We start from the raw sequence: 21,825 nt of genomic DNA on the forward strand, positions 1-21,825 counted from the left end.
CTACATGCAACTTGTGTATATAGTGTTGGGTATTTCCCATGTCATATGCCTTGACATGAGATCAAATAGACTGTTGTGTTATTAGTATCTTGACCCAAAGCATTAGATTAAAAGAGTGTAAGAGTTGTCAAAACCTAACTCGTCCGATTCGATTCGAGAAATACCCGATTTTAGATTTCGACTTGTATTATGGACTCAATAATTTAACATTACTCAAGTTTAAAATTAGACCCTATCTGACTAAATCAAACTCAACCCAAACACTCGAATTGACACCTCTAGTCACTATAACGTGAGTGGTTGAAAATAGAGTATACCTAAAGAAAAGATCTAAGCCAAGGAATAATCGTGTTGGTCTTCTATAAGTAGGCTAATGCACGACCTGTCTTATGCCTTGGGTTGTATGGTGTGGTACTAGTAGACTAGTAGTCTAGCATTCATCATAGTTGTGCACTAGTGCCAAAATTCAAAAATAATGCTCAATGCGTGCTAGACATTGAGCAACAGAAATTGGATCGCTTCTTGAACTCATTTTTATTACATATAAAAAAAATTAAAAAATAGCAAAATCCAAATTCCAGAAAATGAACCAGCCCAAAAAAAAAAAAAAAAAAAAAAAACATGGGCCAAATTAACCGACTTAAGAAAACGGGTTTCACCAAAGTCCAGTAAAAAGCCCATCATCTTTCTCTCTCTTCCACCTCTCCCTTCTCTTTCTAACTTCCCAATTCTAAAACCCTAAAAAATCTCGCTCCCGCCTAGTAGAGAAATTCTCGATTTTTTCCTATTTTTTAAAATGTCACAAAATTTTGATGCAAATTCGTAATTAATTGATTGAATTTCATTCAAAAATGATCAAATTTCTCCATTAATAAAAAGGTTTGATCATCCAATTTTTTATTTTTATTTAATTTCAATTAGGGTTATTAAATTATTCATTCTGTTTGTAATTTTTCGAATTTTTGAAATGTGCAGTTAACGGCGTCGAATTTTTCTCCAGTGAAGACAATGGAGTCGGTAAATCCTTGTTGTTCGAAGGTATTTTCTCATGATTTCTTGAACCTTTTTAATTGAATTTAAATCGTCGAAAATTGAATCATAATTTTATTTTACTTATAATTTTTGGTTGAGATTTATGAAATATTTTGGTTTGATTGAGCAGTGGGTAAAAGCATATAAGAAATTGGAAGGTAAGCGGAATGCTCTTCGAAATGGTGTTGAAATTCTCCAGAAACAAATTGATCTTCTTCAACAGGACAATGCCAGCCTTAAGAAAGGTAACTTTTCATTCAATTTGATTTGTGGTGAATAGATTTATTTGAATTGCTGTCATTGCCCGATGTTTTTCGTTTCGTACTAGTATACTATCATTGCTTTGGCTAAGTGGTTGTTTGATTGACAAGGGGAGAACAGAAAGGAATTACAGAGACCTTGAAAATGGAAAATTCCATTGTAGTTTGGTTGAAAAAAAATCGAAAGCTTGAATCATATTAGTGATACAAATTCAGCCATTTCGTTGTTGCACATTAGGAAGAAAAGAGTAACTTTGAATCTAAATAATGATGTTCTTTCATTTATAATTTCGATATCGAGGCCTTTCAAGGTTGTATGTGGAGTGTTTGAAAATGGGCAATTGAGGTAATCTTAACTTTGGATGGATTTTTTAAAATTTAATTTTCATGTTATCAAGGTAATGTATAGAACAATTCTCCCAATATATGAAATGATTAATAATTGCTACTGTGAGAGACAACTTTGAATTTTAACTTTGTTCGTCTTGTTTTGTTATTGAACTCTCTTTGCCTTCAAGACCGGCTATCAAATAAACACTGCATCTTCAAAGCAGGTGGGCACTTTTAGATATGAAATTTCTTTATGTACAGAATTTACGTGACTTCTTTAAAATTTTATTTTAAATAGCTAGTTCCAAAATGACGATGAATGGATTCTTCGATTATAGGATTAGACCAACTTTTTTGTGAAGTTTGCATCAATTTCATCCATGGGAGCAAGAATTATGATTTGGTATACACTTAAATCTTTGCACATTTACATACTTTTGACTGTCCGTTCCTGCATGGTGCACATGAACGGATTGTGGGAACTTGTTTATACAGTGAGTAATGGTGTTCTTTTTTAATTGTGCATCTTCAGCATGTGATGAAGAGCGGGCACGGGTTAATGTTATGGAAAAGGAGAAAGGAGAGGAAGCATCTCTTAGGATCTCCATGGAAAAAGAAATTGCTGCATTGAAGTCTGAGACATCTTCCATCGGGCCTCAGGCGATTTTTGGAAATGCAGGATTGGATAATGAAGCAACTCATCTTCGAACTTGCATTTCTGAGAAGGAGATGGAAATAGATCGCCTTAAGCAGCTTCTTGCTGACGAAATAACAAGGGTTAATGTAGAAAAAAATGCTGCTGAGTTGGAAAGGAAAAATGTTGCTGAATTGCAGAGATCTTTAGAATATGAAAAGAGAAAAGCTGAAGAAGCAAGTAAGATGTCTGATGCTGCAGCCAGAAAAGCTGAAGACCATAGGATTCAGTTGGAGACTTTAAGAAATGAACTTGAAAAAACAAATTTGAAATGGGTAGAAGTGAACAGAAAGCTTGAGGCTGAAAAGCAGGATGCTATCAAAGAGAAAAGGTGTTCCGATGAGAAGAGGGTTCAGGAAGAAGAATGCCGTGCTAATTATTTTACCCAGCTGGAAGAGGAAAAGCAGAAGGTTGAGAAATTGCAAAATGAGTTGCTGGAAATCATTACATTGAAAAGTTCTGTTGATACTTCCGAGTTAGATGAGGTTAAGAGAAAACTTGAAGTAGAAAAGAATGAAGTTGCTAAAGAGAAAAGACGTGTTGCAGAAGAAAAGGTGAAAGTTGGTGAGCAGAGAAAGATTGCAGAGGCCTGTGAGAAGAGAGTTTCTGAAGAGAAGTGCCGTGCTGATGAATTTATGAGGCAGTTTGAAGAGGAGAAGCAAAAGGTTGAGAACTTGCAAAGGGAATTACAGGAAGTTTTGTCATCTCAGAAAGCAACTGATTCCTCTCAGTTTGATGAGCTAAAGAAAAACGTGGAGGAAGAAAGGAAGAAAGTAGTTGAAGAACAAAAGTGTGTTGAAGAAGAAAAAGCAAGAGTTATGGAGCAAAGAAAGATTGCAGACGCAAACAAGCAGAGGGCCTCTGAAGAAAAGTATCGTGCTGACAATTTGTTTATACAGTTGGAAGAGGAGAAACGGAAGGTTGAGAAATTGCAAAGGGAATTACAGGAAGCTTTGTTGTCACGGATAACTATTGATTCATCTGATTTTCATGAGCTTAAGAGAAACCTTGAGGAAGAGAAGAAGAAAGTCGCTCAAGAGCAAAGATGTGTTGAAGAAGAAAAAGTTAGAACTATGGAGCAAAAAAAGATTGCAGATGCAAACAAGAAGAGGTTCTCTGAAGAACAATGCCATAATGATAAACTGCTAATGGAGTTGGAGGAGGAGAAGCGTAAGGTTGAGGAATTGCAAAGGGAGTTACAGGAAGGTTTGCCATCTCAGAAAGCTATTGATTCCTGTGTTTTTGATGAGCTTAAGAGAAACCTGGAGGAAGAAAAGAAGAAAGTTGCTCAAGGGCAAAGATGTGTTGAAGAAGAAAAGGTTAGAGCTATTGAGCAAAAAAAGATTGCAGATGCAAACCAGGTGGTGGCTTCTGAAGAAAAAAGTCGCGCTGATAAACTGTTAGTGCTATTGGAAGAGGAGAAGCGGAAGGTTGATAAATTACAAAGGGAATTGCAGGAAGTGGTTTCATCTAAAAAACCTGCCAGATCTTCTGAATTAGATGAGGTTAATAAAAATCTTGAGGCAGAAAAGAAGAAGGTTGCTATTGAGAGAAAACGTGGGGATCTTGAGACTTCCAGAAAGGAAGAACAGAAAAATCTAGCAGAAGCCAGTATTAAGAATGCCATGGAGGAGAAGAGCCGTGCTGACAAGCTATTTGAGGAGCTAGTGAGTAGCAGAGAAATGATTAAGAATTTAGAGAGGGAGCTAACTAAGGTGAATGGTATGCTCAAGGCTGAAAGAATAGAGGTGGCCAGAGAGAAAACACGCACAGATTTGCAGAAATTAAAATCAGAAGAACAAGGGCAAATTGCGGTAAAAAATGAATTGAGAGCCATGGAGGAGAAGTCCCGTGGTGATAATTTATTTCAAGAGCTGTTGAATGCTAGAAAACAGCTTCAGGATGTGGAACATGAGTTAGATGAAGTGAAATTATGCAGGGGTTTGAATAGAACCTCAGTTGTGGCTCCTTTTGCTGTAAATGAGCAAGCTGCAAGAGTTACTCTCTTGCAGGAACAATTAAAATTCGAGAAGAAGCGAGTGAAGCATGCCAAAGAGGTGGCCAAGTTAGAAAAAGACCGCAACAGCATTTTACAGCAGGAGCTAAAGAGATTAAAGCAGGACTTCCAATGTTTATTGGATCACCTCGGTATGCTAAGTGATACTTTTGGCGGAAGAAATGGTGTGGCTAACATACTAAAGGTTTGTCAAGAAGAGCTCCTTTTTACCTTTTTTTTTTCTAAAAAAAAATTATTTATTGCTCGTTTTGTATTATCCTGTTTCCATCTTATTGTGCTAATGTTAATTTCCTTAATCATTTTAAGTCCATGCTTATTTGAGAGCCTTATAAATACTGTTTGTTATATAATTATGAATGAATCAATATAATCCTTGCTGAATTTTATATATTTGTAGAAATCAGGCCTACCTCAGATGCTTTATCATGGCGATGATGAGCTCAGAATGTCTAGCTTGTCGTCCAAGGATGCTTCTTGTCGTTTCAAGCCAAACATGCGTCTCGTGCAGGCAGGGCTTGGCATGGAATCAACCTCAGGTATGGAGAATGAATTGGATCCTCTACAAGGGGGTTCTCGTGGCGATACTATACCAACTTCTGCCCTTAACTCGAATACAGCATCTTTTTCTGATGAACAGTTGCTGGGATCACAGGAAAGAGTTGCTGGCTCTCTTAACATGTCAGCGGGGTTGTCAGTGGAGAATCCAAAACAGAGAGCAACAATTCTCAGAGACTCTAATGAGTGCTACAAAGGAAAAACTGGTGAGAAAGTTTGCATTGCTGGTAAACACAGCATTAGAAGCCCTGTTGAGGCTGTTACTGATCATGCCAAAAAGAGAAGGAAAATTCTTGATGAAATTGAGTCCATCAAACATATTCATTTAGAAGGTAAAAGCATTTTCCAAGAAGCAGAAAAAAAGCTGTTAACTTTACAAAATACATTACTCCAACCCTTGATGAACGATCAGCTAGAGAAGGAAAATTTTTCATTACCTGTCAATAAGAATAAATTATGTGGCAATTCTGATTGGTCTAGCAAGAAAAGGAAGATATTACGCGAACCAGATTTAGTCTTTCGGCAAGCTAATGACCCTAATGTGGAGATGGAAGTAGATAAAACTTTTGCTCCAAGTGCCACAGAGACAATGGAAATTTCCCAGCCTTCAACAGATCTTGAGATAGACCGGGTTGAACACATTCAAGATACAATGATGGACTTCGAGCAAGTTATAGATGGGGATTACATGAAACTTCTTGATTTGGATGACGCAGTTGCTGAGGAATGTTTCAAAATGGCGATGGAGAGGCCGCTATCTCCTATCCCTCCCGAGTTGCTTGAGTTTGGACAAAAGGCCAGAGCACTGACGCTTAGTGAGCCTATATCAAGAGACAATGAGGCAGAGCATCAAGTGTACAATGAAAACCAACTATACCTTGTGTTGTTTACTGATCTAGAGGATGTTAGCAGTATTACCCAGATATATGATGCTACTAGAGCTTGCTTAGCTCGGGGCTTGTTTTTTCAAACAGATTTCTCATTGCAGGATATACTGATGGCCTTACTGTTGGAGAAAGATCTGAGACCCAGGTGAATTGTTAATTTAGATTGACTAAACTATCCTCTCTTTATAATGTAGCAATGGTGTGTAGATTTGTTTGGTAGGGTGTTGGGCTTTTAAATTGTCAAAAATGCTCTCTATCTTATGCAGGAGTTTTGCTGCAATCTTGTGGGCATTTTGTAGCAAAATGGTACTTTGAGTAGGTCCTAAGGTGTTTAAGTCTTTTAATTAAGTTTTTCCACGTCATTATATAGCTAACTTGTTTTTGCCTTTCTCTGTGCATTGCCAGGGAAAAAGCATGTGTTCTTTTCTCTCTGATACTTCTCAATTTTTCTGCGGTGTCATCTAGCAAGCCTGTCAATTTCCGCATCCAGGAGCTTATGGATTCTTTCTCTGCTAATATACACTCAGGTATATTGATAGATGCCATCTTTAATGGCACCTAAATCACCTTTATATGTACTTTCTTCTTGATGTTTTGTCTCTCACTGTTAAATTATCTTTTATCCATGCAGTGCTATTCAACTCTGAAACGAGAGATCTATTTGCTAAAATTTGCGACCTCCGTGAATTACTTACTTTGAGTGAGGATTTTTTGCTTAACAGAAAAACAATGTCTAATTTCATGACCTGTGAGTTGCTGGGTGGTTGTGGTTCCAGTGTTGAAATTCTGCTTGAAGGAAAGAAAATTGTCTTGTGGCCCAAGATGGCTTCAACTGATTTGGTTGTCGCAGGGAGCATTGTTTTTGCATCAATCTCTAAAGCAGTTGGTCATACTGGTTATGTATGTGAAGTTTCACTGAAAATTCTTCAGATTGACAGAGCCGAATATTCTCTGGCCTTGAAAGTTCTTCATTCTTTTGCTCATGTATGTGGGGAAGAATATTTCTCCATCAGCAATTACTCATCAGTTATGAACGTAGTTAGATCTGTGGCGACCTTCATGGAGGGTACTATTGCAAAGAATGCCGTTCAACCAGGGGATAATTCTCAGAATCAGTTTACTCCATGTGTTAGATGCCCATTTTCAGAGGGTTCTGTATCTGTGGATGTTGTTTCCTCAGAGCTATTAGAAGAACTTCAAAATCATATTGTTCCCCAAGATCCTGTTGTGTCCGCTCATCCATCAAACAGGGAAGCCCTTAATTGCCTTCTGGGTGATGTCCTATCATCTCTTGAGCTCATCTCATCTTTTATGGTACCTGATTTTCATATTTCACTATTAGCATATAATGAGTCCTTTTTCTCTTTCCGTATCCTATTTGCAATATGCTTGATCTATGTTTTATGTTTTTCAGGGCTGGGACTGGGTTTGTGACAAAATTGTACCCAAGTTATATAAGATGTTAGAATCAAGTCATCAGGATAGGGTCTTCACTACTGCTCTTGTTGTCCTTCTAGGTGATATTGGGAGGTGAGGTTTTCTTTGCCGAATTTATGTGCTGCATCACTTTCCTCTTTTATGATAAATATTTCCAAGACCTGACTTACAGTTCAATATTTCAGACTGGGTGTTAAAGCACATGGTTATGATGACACTGGAATTGAGGGCATAAAACGCCACCTATTGGGTCTTTTATATCAGACTGCTGCCTCAAAGTGCGATACAACTCTATCCATGGCAATTGTTTATGGACTGATTGGGCTTTATCCGAAAGGTCTAGAGATGTTTCAGAAGGGTAACAATTTTGAGCTTCCAGCCGAAGGCAGCCATTCTGCATCTTCTTCATTTGATATTGTAAGCAAGTTCCTTTCTTCTCTTAGCAGCGAGCAGATAACCTCCTTGGTCAGTCTAGTGAATCCTGATAATAGGTGTAGCTGATTAGTTGTGGCCTAGATTTTGCAAGTAGGGCGGTTTTGCGTTTTGCTAGTCATTTAAGGCCATCTATGGATGGAGTTTTGCAAACCCTTTGAGTTTTCTTTAGGAATATTTTGTTGTAGATAAGAAAATTGATTCAAAGAGAATTGGCAAAACCCTGTTCAATGGAGATGTTCTCCGTTATATGGAAATTTGGAATAGTTATGCATTCGCCCAGTTTTTAAAGGAAGGGTGAATGCTTTTGTCGTACAAGGAATATTGTATATATGAGAGTACTAGAATTATGTGCTGCATTTTTATCGAGTACTTCTAATTCTAATTGTTATGGTGTCGTTGAAAGGAATAAGAATCGCAGGCACAAGATGACTAATATATACTCCCTCCGTTATTCTTTAAATTACATACTTACCTTTTCACTGAAACAAAGAAATGTATTTGATTTTAGGAGAAAGAGAAAAGATAACATGAAAAAAATTACATTGTTTTGCTAGATAATGAAGTGGACATTCACGGGTCTCAACCAAGAGATGAATCAACTCGAACCCAAGAGGCCAAGACCTCCCTTAAAGATAGTACATAAAGGCTAGGTTACATGGACACTTCATTTAAATGCCGTGTCCGTGTCAGACACCGTGTCAAACACCGACACTCATGGGACACTCGAAGATATGTCTCAGACCGTATCCTACTATAATATGAGTTGTTCAACTTTTTTTTTTTAATAAGAAAATTTAAGTAAAGTAAGATAAATAAAGTAATTGTTAAATAATATGAGTGCCGTCATATACTCATATATAGTATGATCTAATAAGGCTACATAATGACAAATATATGGTTAATTTCTTTTTTTAAAAATATATTATACTTCCTCTATTTTTTAATACTTGCAACAATTCCCTAAAATGAAAATGTCACAATACTTGCAACACACTATAAATGAAAAAGTTATTTTAGGAAAAAGATGTACTATTTCCCTTATTTAAATCACATGGCCCACTAAATTACACTTCTAACAGGTTAAGTATTGACGCATAGCTGCTATTTACATGTCAAGTAAATAACAGCTATATGACAAAAGAGTGGTGAATTTTTTTTTTTTTTTCTTCTAGTGGTACAATATTTGTACCACTGTTATCTAAAATAGCTATAAATAATACTACTAAAATAGCTTATACTCTAGTAGTACATTAAAAATTCCATTGTAAGTATAATGGTACATAAAAAATACCAACTGTAGCAATTAAAAAAATCCCAAAAACTAAGTGAATTTACCAATTAACCCTCCTATATGCATCCTAAACATATAGGAGCTATGCGCCTAGTTGCACTCCTTCTAACAACCACTCACCTCATTTTAAAGTGTATTATAGCATGTGAACCCCACATTTTTTAAATACCGTGAAAAAGTGCGTGTTGCAACTATTAAAAAACAGAGGAAGTATGAATTTTAACATCCCTTACCCGTATCCCTTATTTTGAGATAGATGTTTTCTCGTATCCGTATCATACTCATATCCGTGTCAGTACCCGTTCTTGTGCAACCTAGCATAAAACTTGATCCTTGATACTACTTGAGCTGAACTCTTGTGGTGTTGAAGTTGATGACATATAATAAGAGGAAGGTCGAATCGGTGATGAAAGCCGCCTTGGGCGTTCACTTACAATACATATAATGCGGAAGCCTAGATTGAGCACAAACAACAAGAGGAATTCTCTTAGGATTAGTGAGACCAAAAATCTCTTCCATATCCATATCTTGAGGCTTAACGTTACCGGGCAATTTCCATTCAAATCCATGAAGACGATTTGCTAAACCAGGCTCAACAATCTTTAAGCCAAGATTATACCCTGGACACTTCCTTCTTCCTGAACCGAAAGGTAAAAATTCGAATTCCTGACTTTTGACGTCTGTATCCTTGTCAATAAATCTATCAGGCCAAAACTCATGAGGCTTGTCATGCACATTAGGTCTCTATGTATGGTGAACGTATTCACAAGAGCAAGTGAACCCTTGGGAATGTCATAGCCTTCAACTTTCACTTGCTCCCTTGAAAATCGAGGCACAAGCAAAGGAGTAACTGGGTGCAACCTCAGTGTTTCTTTCACTATTGCTCGAATATATGGTAGATTTTGTATATCTTGCTCTTGGACCCATCTTTCCTTACCTATAACACAATCAAGCTCTTCTGTTGCTTTGGCAATGATGTCTGGTCTTCTTATGAGTTCAGTGATTGCCCACTCTAGAGTAATTGTAGAAGTGTCTGTACCTCCCGCAATTAAATCCTAGAAATCATTTTGAAACCCATCAATTTTTAAAAGATAGAAACTTCAGAGAGATTATTTTATTGTACGTAGACATGTAGTAAAGAAATAGGCCAAAAAAGCATAAATTAGGAAGCATTACAATCCTGGGTAAATGCCTTGACTCCATTTCTTTCAATCTTGACTTGATTATTGGAATCATTAGCATGTTGTAATAGCACATCAACCATATCTTTAGGCACCCAATTATCCTTCTCATTTTCTCTCCTAGCATTGTGTTCATCCAACACATGCTCCATAAACCTATCAAACTTTTTACCAATTATCTTCATTCTTTTCTCATAGCCTTGAATATCAAGGTACTTAACACGAGGTATCCAATCACCAAGATTTAACACCCCATTCAGTACGAACAATTCATCAAGCATTAGCCTAAATTCGTCGTCCACCTTTTTCTCTTGATTATTGACATAGTTATCATTACTTTATTTTTTTTTTTTTTTTTGGTGAGAAATACAAATCACATAATTGACACTACAATTATAACATAACAACAATATTTTCATTGAATAACTCCCTAACTTTGCATCGATATTAAACAAAAACCTAGGGTTGTAAGCAAGAAGTAGGTAACACGAAAGTAACGTAATAAGACTTTTTTGGTAGAATGATCGAATACGCTTTTTTTCTTCTTTTTTTTTTTTTTTAATGGTTGAAAGGAACAAATTAATTAAAGGTAGCAAATAGTAGAGTGATACCACTAACGGCCCTAGGCCAAATTACAGTTCAATCAACCATTTTCATGGGGGCAAAAGCTAGTGTAGCATTTGGGAGGTGCGTAACTTTTGTGCCAAAAGACCCGTCATTAATTTCGTTCCTACATGCAACATACATAGTGTATAATTACAAAGTTTTTAAAAAATATAATTAAACAGTTCATAATTAGCTAGACTTGTTGATTTTCCGCATAAAAAGAACGTGGATTTTCCAAGACAATTTTATTGCTTGCTAATTTGATTTAGGACATTTGCATTACACCCTTCGTGTTATGACTAATAATACTGATTAACTTTGTGTGCGCTAGTTCTCGCCGTGATTATTTTCTTTGCTATGTGGCCTTTATACAAGCTACTTTGTTCTACAGGCACATCAACCGTACCCTAGACATTGCTGCGCCAGAAGTCGAACTAGGATGGTCATGCTGTGTGGGCTTTATACAAGTTATTTTGTCTAGAGCTACGACCCTATTTATATGGTCATTTGTGAACAACTACCCGTTTTATTTTTATTTGTTAAGAAAAGTTTGGGTAGTCCTTTGCCCGAATGATTTTATTAAACTCCAAGTTTGTTATTTCAAAAGAACCAAGTGTCCCATATTGACAAATTAAAACCCCTTATTTTTTCTAATAATAATGATCGAGATAATATTTGCCTTAATTGTATTAATATCTACATTTTCAATTTTTTGTCAATTCTTGTCTACACTCAATGTTTCAACATATCCTATCTTATGGTAACATCTTCATTGAAGATGACCTTCCCTTCCCAAGAAGAGATAGAAAAAGACAATGGATTTTTCCTCTCAAAATCAAAACAAACATCATATATATCCTTCTTTGTTCGGGCAATTTTTCATAGTGTTCTCAATCTATCTTGTTCGGGCATTGTTCATAGTGTTCTCAATCTATCTCGTCATATGTAGAGTACGTAGACTCGTCGTACACTGAGGAGATAGAGTCATCTATCCTTAGGTCGATTGCTATGAGTCTGTGTGTACAGTACAGGGCAAATTCTACTTTAGAACAGTGATACTATATCACACCACGACATTAAATTAGATAAGTTTATTCTAATATCCATTGCTATTAGTCTAATTCCTACAATCTAAAGTTGACTTTCTATCTTTTAAATATCTATGGCTAATGGCAAAATCTAATCGACTAATATGTTGGTCAATGTAAGTGTGTAACGTTTTGCAATCTCATTCATAAGTCATGTATGGTTGTGGCGCTTTTATTACTAAGATATAAACACACTAGCTTAGACGTTTAGTGATACATTATTCTTAGTTATTTAGACCTTTTTTTTTTTTTTTTTTTTTTTTTTTTTTTTTTTTTTTTTATAATCTTAGAGAATAATAATTTCCAGATCTTCATTGGTTATTGTTAATTGTACGTCATTTTTGTATGTTATAAGACTTATAACTAATCTTCGGTAACCTTAAAGATTGTGAAAAGATTATTTCTGCAAGTTGCATTTAAATAATTAAATGAACACGTGTATGTAGTGGTGGATCTTGACCAAAAATATGAGAGGGGCCGCGATTTGAATCTTTTGCCTCTTGCTTTAAACTAGTCACTATATTCCAATATTATATAAGTACAATAAGGTTATTTAAGTTTCTTAACTAATTAATTATAATAATTTACCAGGGACCGGGCCTCAAATGGCCCCCGTGGAAGGTCCCCTCTGTGTGTATGTGATAAATTGGGATACTTATGGTTGAACCATAGGGCCTTTTCAATTTTTCCTTTTGCATATTCCTCTGCATGATAGGTTGATAATTTAATCTGGGGCAAAGTGTGGTAAGGGCCATTTTATAACATTAGTATTTGCATGATTTCGAGTTGGGTTGTGATCTGTGCTCTCATGATAAATTGGTATTGTATTCCCGGAAACTTGCTTGCTTAATTGGATAATGTAGGGAATACGAGTACTTCCTTCTTGTGCCCTTTTGTCTAAATCTATAATACATAATTTTTGTCGTTAATATTAAGTTTATCCATAATACATAATATATATTATGTGTTCTTTTGTGTAAATCTGTATTGTATAATGATGCATTTGTTGTGCACTGGGGGATGATGAGTTAGAATTAAAATTTGTTCTTTGCTAATCTGTAATTGATTATTTAATCAGACCAAGTAAGAGTTTATGCAATCACGTATCAACAAAGGTGCTGGTCAATAAAGCTTATAGACTGCATGCCACGCACATAATGAGTGAAATAAGAGCTTATGTAATCATGTATCATTGAAAGAATAACATTGAGTATCTTGTGGATCATTTAATATTCATGACCACCTTTCATGTGGGGTTAGTAGTCAGATTCAACTATATACAACAATTAGTGGCATCTAAATAAAAAGAGAGTTAAAACACCATAATTTGTGCAAAATTTCATTTCCATACATAAAGACTAGTTGATTAAAATGTAGGGGTGTTTAACTTGTGAGAGAAACTCCTTCTACAAGTTTTGCAACTAGTAAGAGAAATTATTGTGGCAAATATGTTGTTACATATACTATTTATTATTCGAATGTGAATTTATGGAGTTACCTATCAGTGTTTCACATTACATTAGGATTATTTTGTTCTTTTTATGTTGTTTCTTATCCTATATATTATCCTCTAAAGTTGGTTAGAAATCAACAATAGATTAGCAAAGGACAAATTTTTGAATTGTTTCAGTCTAACAGTTTCTTGGTTATAAAGGTGTAGATGGATTAAATATTACTATGGAGCATCTCCAAGTAGTCATAGATGAAAAAACCTCAAATTAAATGGAGAGGCCATGGATGGTTGATAAAGAATAGCAATTTTAAGAGTTTATTGTAACCAGGTATACTTGAAAATTGTGAGTCTATCCTTAGCGATGCCATTAGTTGTAAAGTTCACTTTCAAAAATAAGTTTAAGGAGATATTGATGAAAATTCAATCTATAAAAATGGTTTTATTTTCATTTTTGATAGTGTTGTTGTATCTCATCTAATCATATACATATTGCTTTTTTTTGACAAGAAGTGACTTTATAGAGACAGAAGAAGTATATGTACAAAAATGTAAGCAAGAAGTAGCTAATAGGCAACACGAAAAGTAATAAGACTTGGATTGAAACAAGAACGACAAGCATTATCTAAGAGAAAAACTAAATAGAAAAGGAAAAAAAAAAATAAAAAAAATAAAATAAAGTGACAGGTAAGACTAAGTTAAGAAAAATATTGTGAAGGAAATTTTGTGAAAAACTACCTATTATAGTCCAGAATTTGCGAGAAACTACCTATTAAAAAAAATGTTGTAATTGACTACCTAATTTTTGAAAAATGTTGTAATTTACTACCTTATGCCGGATTATGAAGAAATTTAAACAAAATTCTCCGGCGTTGACTTGGTCACGTGACACTTAATGACCCTTTTCTTTCCCAAATTTTCTCACAATTTTCCCACGTGATGGTCACTAAGTGTCACGTGACCAAGTCAACGCCGTAAAATTTTGGTCAAACTTCGTAATCCGGCGTAAGGTAGTGTAAAAGTCAAACTGTTACTACTATTAAAAAATGGAGAAAATATAAGTTTTCCCCTTTTATTAAAAGCTATGTAAATCAATTTAATATAAATAATTTTATCCAACAAAGTTCATTCCTTTAACAATTATGTAGACCATTCATTAGAGAATTAGAATGACTTAGTTTTTTTTGTTTGAGGCATAGCTATAAAGCTATATAGCTAGAAGCATAAAAGTCAAATTTTTTAACTAGGAACCAGAAGTATAACCAACTAAATTTGATATTCTTTTTTTAAAAAAAAAACACTAAAACTAATATTCATCAATACAATCTTAAACTTAATACAAATCACATAATTGATGCTACAATTATTACATAACAATAGAATTTTCATTGAATAATTCCCAAACTTTGCATCATTATCAAATAAAGGATAACACCTAGGGTTGTAAGCAAGAAGTAGGTAACACGAAAAAAAAGAGTAATAAGACTTGTATTGAAACAAGAAGGACAAGCATTTAAGAGGAAAACTAATTAAAGCAGGCTTTGAAGGGAATGAGAGGAGGAGATCGAATATATGTAGTACGTATTATTTACTCTTTTGATTAATGATTAGGGCATTTTTAAAATTCATAGTAGCGCAATCAAGTATCAATAGTATTAAAATCATCAATTGCTATGCAAGCTAAGTCTAGTGGTGGAGAGTTGGATTGGGCTGGGTGCAGTTGCTCGCAACTCAAAGGGTGAAGTACTGTTTGCGGGTGTTAGAAGAATGAGCTCGGGAGGTAGCTGAAGGCATGGCAATACCTATCATTGTTCAACATTGTAATACACGAATTGTTCAACTAACATTCAACATTGTATTAGCCCTTCTATGGTCGTGTATTACAATGAATATCTTGTACCGAAAACTAAGACGTACGATGAACTATGTTGTACAAGATATTCATTGTGCATGGGGATCTTCAAGTAAAGATGTCACGGACTTAAAAGAAGGTTTCCAACCATAGAAGGGCTAAAGACATTCACCAAGAACTCTCTTTCGATTATCAAGAAACACGTCTACTAAGTACTAACTCATCATTATCATCTATTTTCATTCTTTCTTCATGCCCAAAGAGGACTATATTTCCCAACCCATAGGTGTCTAAGTCATTATTAGACTCAAGGTATTTAGCCACTTGAATTCCTGCTATGGTAGTGGGAGCATAAGTTAGTGTCCTTGATTTCAACTTGAGTAGTTAAGTAATATCTATACAAGATTGATTGTAAGCAAGAAGTTGGTAACACGAAAAGTAATTTAATAAGACTTGTTTGAAACAAGAACGACAAGCATTATTTAAGAGGAAAACTAAATAGAAAGGAAAAAAAAAAAAAGAAGAAAAGGGACAGCTAACACTAATTAAAACTTAAAAGACATACACACAAAAAGTGGCAGACTTGAAAAAAAATATAGTAAACGAAGTAATACTATAGTAAAGGGTACATAACATTGTTGGAACTGCTATCTTTTATTTTTGTATTTAGCACTATTAGCAGCGTACTAAGAAATTAGACTACTAAGAATACAATAATGACTTCGCAAGCAATCTGAATAATTGCATAATTCGTGATAAAAAAAATAAATGAAATCAGATAATCTAACTACTTGATATAAAATTTTCAATACTAAACACGTAATAGTCATTATAAAAGTTTAATTAAGTGAATAATATCTTGGTACTATTTGTGATATATATTTGACCAAACATAAGTTTTCCCTTCATTAAAAGCAATTGAAATCAATTTAATTTACAATAACGTTATCCCCAACAAAGTTCATTCCTTTAACAATTATGTACATCATTCTTTAATTAGAATATTAGATTGCTCAAGGCCCAGCAGTTAATTAAGTCTTTCCATGAATCAGAAAGTAGGCAATTAAAATATATACAAGTAGAACTCAAGATAAAGATGTAGAATTTAATCAAATAAGATAATAAAATTACTTAGCATGATATACTAATTAAATTCACTATATAGTTGATAAATAAAGCACATGGGCATGTGGTTTAATTAAGTTGTGGATTGTGCTTAATTTTTCTGAGAAATTATTTTAACCACTAATACACCTTCTAAAAAGAAGTATGAAGGGCCCATTATGAGCTAAAAGACAATCAAATTATTTATACAAAAGTAGATTAACATAATATAGTATCACAATCAGATTGATTCAATTAAAAATCTATCCCATAATGGTGATACAAATCTACTAATTAAACAGCTACTTTGCATGAGATAAAGTCAAATTTCTAATAAGAAACCAAAGGTATATATTACAAATCACATAATTGATACTACAATTATAACATAACAACATAATTTTCATTGTATAACTCCCAAAAAACTTTGCATCAAAATTAAACAAAAAACCTAGGGTTGTAAGCAAGTAGGTAACACAAAAATAACGCAATGACTATGAGAAGGTGAGAGGAGGAAGAGATACGGGGGTAGCTGAAGGCATGGCAGTATACGTAGTTTGCAGCTTGACTAAGGAAGAGATACGGGTGCCAAGAAAGTGGTGATTGTTAGAGGACCAACTCAACCAAAAGCTTAAACTGATGGTTGAGGCCCAGGAATATATTTTATACTCTATCACTCCCCCTCACATGAAAGGCCATTTGGGCTTGAAATGTGGATGCAACATAGGCCCACCCATACCTGTTGCGAATTAATTCCACTTTAAAGGAGGGGTGGATGAGATTCGAACCCGTGACCTTTGTGTCACGCTGGCTCTTGATACCATGTTAGAGGACCAACTCAACCAAAAGCTTAAACTGATGGTTGAGGCCCAGGAATATATTTTATACTCTATCAGTGATTGAGTTAGGTTGCCAAGTATAGTAGTGGTAGTGGCATGGTTGTGGACTAGTGGTAGTAGTAACCAGCACCATGCAGTACAATGTAGTAGTGGTGGTGGTGGTGGTGATGGTAGTAGCAGTGGTGGTGGTGGTAGTAGTACTAGACTACTAGCTAGTGGTGATGGTAGTAATAATACAAGTAGTGATGGTGGTGGTGATAGTAGTAGTGGTGATGGTGGTGGTGGTGGTAGTGGTGGACTGGTGCAGGTGGTGGTGGTGGTAGTAGTAGTGGACTGCTGTAGGTGGTAGTAGTGGTGGCGATGGTAGTAGAAGTAGACGTAGTGGTGGTGGTGGTGATGGTAGTAGTGGCAATGATAGTCGTTCTTTTTGCTAGCAATTGGAATTTGGAATCATGTAGCACAACCTTCCTATTAATCAGTTTAACATTCTATTTCTCTTAGGATTTTAATATGATTGGAGCATTTCATTGATTAATTAAATGTTGGTTTAATTTGTGTGAAGAATAATTTTATTTATTTATTTTATTTTATTTATTTATTTATTTATTTTTTTAAGAATGATCAAATACACTTGTTGATTTTTCACATAAAAAGAAAGTGGATTTTCCAAGACGTACAATTCTTATTGCTGATTTGATCTAGTTTGTTTGCAATACACCCTCTGTGTTATGATTGAAAGTAGTGATTAATATTCTCTTTACTTTGAAGGAGAAAAAGTTTGGCTTACTAATGATTTTGCAAGTTCTCCGAATATGGCAAGAGTAATTGATGAGAAAGAAGTACTAGAAAGTCAACCTGCAAGTGCTACTTCTATTGAGGTTGAGTCAACTGTAGATGTGAAAGTGGAATCAATAAGGTGGACTCGTCTTTATACTTTGTGCGTGCTGTTTTTGGCTGTGTCAATCGTCTTTGCTGTGTGGGTTCTGCACCGCCGTCAACTTTGCTCTACACACACGTCAACCCCAAACACTCCTGAAGTTGAGTTAGGATGGTGGTCGTCATTCTTTGCCGCCGAATCAACCTAAAACTCCAAGAACAAATGTTCCATTGACGAAGTTCAATATTTCCATTGAATTTTCCTTTTTGGTGTTGAGTTTTATTTATGATTGTTACGTCTATTAATATAATCATATTAGACTTTTTTTAGGTTTTGGGGACCTAAAAAATTCAGCCTAAAATAAGTTTTAAGGGTATGTGTTGTGGTTTACCTATGCTGATACATGGACTCATATATGGAGTAAGACTTAATTAAGCTAGTTAACGTTATTATATGCCAAAATATGTATTCGGAAGACAGATTGCCTTACAAGGCTTTAATTAATGTTTCATTGTTCCTAGGTTGTTATAGCTCCATAAAATCAGAACTGCTACTGTTTTTACACACTATGTATATTTTGTTTATTTCACTATTTTTCTTTGTTATCAATTTCTCACAAAATATGATTTAAATAATGATTTTACAAACAAGGCAAAAATGATTGCCTACTATCCAAAGACTAGGCACAGAAGTGCATAATCATGTAAAGTAGAGTGATTTCCGTGAATATTGTTCAAAGAAATCAAAATTCCACGATTACACTATTTTTTATAAAATTTCCCTACATACCGTCCACGTCATCTACCTTCTTTTTTTTTTTTTTGTAGAACAAAACTGTATTTGTAAGCCTAGTACGTACCTAAAACTAAGACGTACCATGAACTATGTAACCCTAATGCATACCTAAAACTAGTTAGTGTTTTGAGGGGAGAGAATATGTTGAGTTATTGAGCGAATATATATTCGATTATTAACATCATTATGAACCAGTAAGAGGGCATAAAATGTTTGTCTGCTTGGTGGAGTGTAGAGAAGTTTTTGTACAAAATATGAGAAAGATGCAATGTAGATCGTACACGTGTATTAGTCAACAGAGGGCAGAAGATAAGTTAACATTTTAGGGGTATTTTCGTCAAAATCCTAAAACCAGCATGCAAGTCAAAACCTGCCTGAATAAGTAGAAATCGGAATCATTGCGGCGATGAAATAAATTGCGGGGATGAAATAAATACTAGCAACTAATGAGACTGATAATACTGATAATAGAGTTACATTCTTTATCAAGTACGATTGTACCAGGAACATAATACAGAAGTATATTTTGAGGGATAACAATTAACAAGTATATTTTTAATTGGTGCAAGTATTTTTTTATTTTTTTATTTTTTTTATTTTTAATTCTTGTGCACTCTTAATATTTAAGATTAAATCTAAGCCATTATATAAGAACTTAAAAAAGATTAGTTTTAAATTTGAAATAAAAATAAAGGTACTAATATTGAATCACTAACTTATTATCAATCATATTCTGATTTTCTTAAATAATGTTTTTTTTTTCCTCCTATATCTTTTTTATTTTTCGTTGATGTCATCCAATTCTTGATAGTTGTTAACATTCTATTTTTCTTAGGATTTCAATTATCGGAGACAAATTTCATCAATTAAATGATGGTTTAATTTGTGTGAAAGATTTAAGCTAATATTTAATAATTAGGATTTTTTGGTAGAACGATCAAATACACTTATTTCTTTTCTTTTTTTGTTTTATATGATTGAAAGGAATAGATAGTAGAGTTTTTGTTTTATATGATTAAAGGTAGCAATTAGCAAATAGTAAAGTTTTTCGTGTTTTGTGGGGGGGCGCAAAAGCTAGTGTAGCATTTGGGAGGTGCCTAAAGTTTGTGCCAAAAGACCAGTTATTAATTTCATTTCAACAACATGCATAGTGTATTTTTTTGACGGGAAAAAAATTACAAAGTTTTTAAGTATATAATTAAATAGTTCATTATTACACTTGTTGATTTTCCACATAAAAAGAACGTCGATTTTCCTAGACAATGTTATTGCTAATTTGATCTAGTAAGTTTGCATTACACCCTCCGTGTTATGACTTATGATTGAATAATACTGATTAATATTCTCTTTAATTTGAAGGAGAAAAGGTTTGGATTATTAATGATTTTGCAAGGCCTCGGACGATGGGAGTTAAAGTAATGGATGAGAAACAAGTAATAGAAAGTCCTTCAAGTGCTAGTTCTATTGAAGTTGAGTCTACTGCAGCAGTTAGCCAAGATATCAAAGTAAGGTGGACTTGTCTATACACTTTGTGTGAGCTAGTTCTGGTTGTAATTTTTTTTTTTTTTTGGTGTTGTTTGGGCTCTGTACAAGCTACTTTGTTCCACACACACATCAGCCTCAGACACTGTTGCGCTAGAAGTCGAATTAGGATGGTCATGGTCATGCTTTTGATGACCTAGCTATCCAGCTATGCCGGTCTTATAATATAGTCACCAACCCCTTTTACTAGAGAGTGAGGATAGTTCAAGTGATTAAAGCTTTTCTCCCGATTTTAGGAGATCTTAGGATTGATTCTCCCCTCGCCCTTGTAGCTCTCTAAAATACCTATATATATATTTCAGTTATTTGTTGAGTTTTATAATTTGCGACAAAGTTTTTAAAATTGATGGTCTTTTGCAATATTTTTTTTAAAAGGTGGTTATATGCAAAAAAAAACAAGATTTAAAAGGTAGTGTTTTACAAAATTTCCTTTTTTTTTTATTTTTTTATTTTTTTTTTGACAAGAGACTATTTTTATTTTTTGATTCAAGTTGGTTAGGGATGGGAGTATTAATGTGTTTCACTAAATAATGTTGACGATTTATTTATTGTTCTTTCCTACACCAATCAGTAACTAATACTGTGTGTGACCTTGTAAGCTAGAGATTTACATGGAAAAGGATAGACTATGATTATTTGAAGATTTAAATTAATATAATAAACCTTCAAAAGCAATGGAAAAGGGCATGTAGGAAGGTTCATGATGTGCATGTGCTCCGAAGGTTTGGTGTTTCCTTATCTTTGTAATTTGATAACTAGGTTTGCTTTGCTTATGTTTTGCTTACATTGTTACATACCCTCTAAATGCTTTGACATTTATTCAAATGGATGCTTAAATTGCATTCTAGTTTGGCAACTTAGTTGTGAAAGCCAAAGTGGAAGAATTTTCTCTCTATATGTACCCTTGTTAGAAACAAAAGGTGAGTAGCATTTATTTACAATTGTGTTTCGGATGAGACCCAACAACCCGAATCTAAGATCCGTGAATATCCTATCGTTCAGCTAAGCACCTACACAAGAAATAAGGATCAGTTAACCCCGAGGTGAATCCGGGGATAACCACTTCGATAACAAAGTTAGAAAGTGTTTAAGAAGAGGAAGAGATGATTTCAAGAGAGATTAAGAAAGAGAGAGAGAGGGAGAGCGAGAGAGAGTGTGTGTTATAAATGCTACCTTTTAATGTGACATTGACCAACCTATTTATAGTGAACTCATCTGTCAGGTGGCTGCATGCCATGCAGATGATATTTATGCCAAGTGTTGGCTGGTTGACGCCACGTGTTGCCTGTTGACCAGCTGCTATCTATGCCGTTACGGATACCTGCTGACATGGTCATTTTGATTTATAATTAAGACACGTCCAATCTGTAAAACGGGTTGATATCGGCTTATACTGACTCGCTATCGTTATATATCTCCCCATACAAATAGAATGCCTAGTTAATCTCCATGTTGTAAAGTAGATGTGAATTTTTTGTTTGACCTCAAATCAAACAAGTAAGGTTAATTAAAGCTTATTGAAATGCCACGCACATAATGAATGAAATATGAGT

At 34.5% G+C, this 21,825-nt stretch overlaps 1 protein-coding gene and 1 pseudogene across 4 annotated transcripts; one reads left to right on the forward strand and one right to left on the reverse strand.

The window, feature by feature from the left end:
* Positions 1-695: 695 nt before the first annotated feature.
* On the forward strand, positions 696-8,016 carry LOC145562612 (uncharacterized). Of its 4 annotated transcripts, XM_081622946.1 has the most exons (10): positions 696-879; positions 976-1,038; positions 1,163-1,277; positions 2,155-4,517; positions 4,731-4,869; positions 4,951-5,920; positions 6,181-6,302; positions 6,407-7,089; positions 7,190-7,305; positions 7,398-8,016. In XM_081622946.1, exons 2-10 carry the CDS (start codon positions 1,009-1,011, stop codon positions 7,711-7,713), a joined length of 4,854 nt encoding a protein of 1,617 aa, XP_081479072.1. In that variant the 5' UTR covers positions 696-879; positions 976-1,008; the 3' UTR covers positions 7,714-8,016. The 4 variants fall into 4 exon arrangements, with proteins under 4 accessions (XP_081479072.1, XP_081479071.1, XP_081479074.1 ...); XM_081622945.1 differs by having other exon boundaries at positions 4,731-5,920; XM_081622948.1 differs by lacking the exon at positions 696-879 and adding an exon at positions 1,961-2,025 and having other exon boundaries at positions 1,017-1,038; positions 1,163-1,846; positions 4,731-5,920.
* Positions 8,017-9,364: 1,348 nt separating this feature from the next.
* Positions 9,365-10,400, reverse strand: LOC145565465 (trimethyltridecatetraene synthase pseudogene; annotated as a pseudogene).
* Positions 10,401-21,825: the final 11,425 nt, after the last annotated feature.

The sequence above is a fragment of the Chenopodium album genome, chromosome 10, assembly GCF_948465745.1.
Source record: "Chenopodium album chromosome 10, dcCheAlbu1.1, whole genome shotgun sequence".
NCBI lineage: Eukaryota > Viridiplantae > Streptophyta > Magnoliopsida > Caryophyllales > Amaranthaceae > Chenopodium > Chenopodium album.

What these genes read in the sequence shown, in the direction of transcription:
- LOC145562612 (XM_081622945.1), top strand. Translation starts at nt 1,009, where the DNA reads ATGGAGTCGGTAAATCCTTGTTGTTCGAAG. An exon ending in CAATGCCAGCCTTAAGAAAG is followed by an intron (nt 1,278 to 2,154) that starts GTAACTTTTCAT and finishes GTGCATCTTCAG; the next exon opens with CATGTGATGAAGAGCGGGCA. An exon ending in GTGTGGCTAACATACTAAAG is followed by an intron (nt 4,518 to 4,730) that starts GTTTGTCAAGAA and finishes ATATATTTGTAG; the next exon opens with AAATCAGGCCTACCTCAGAT.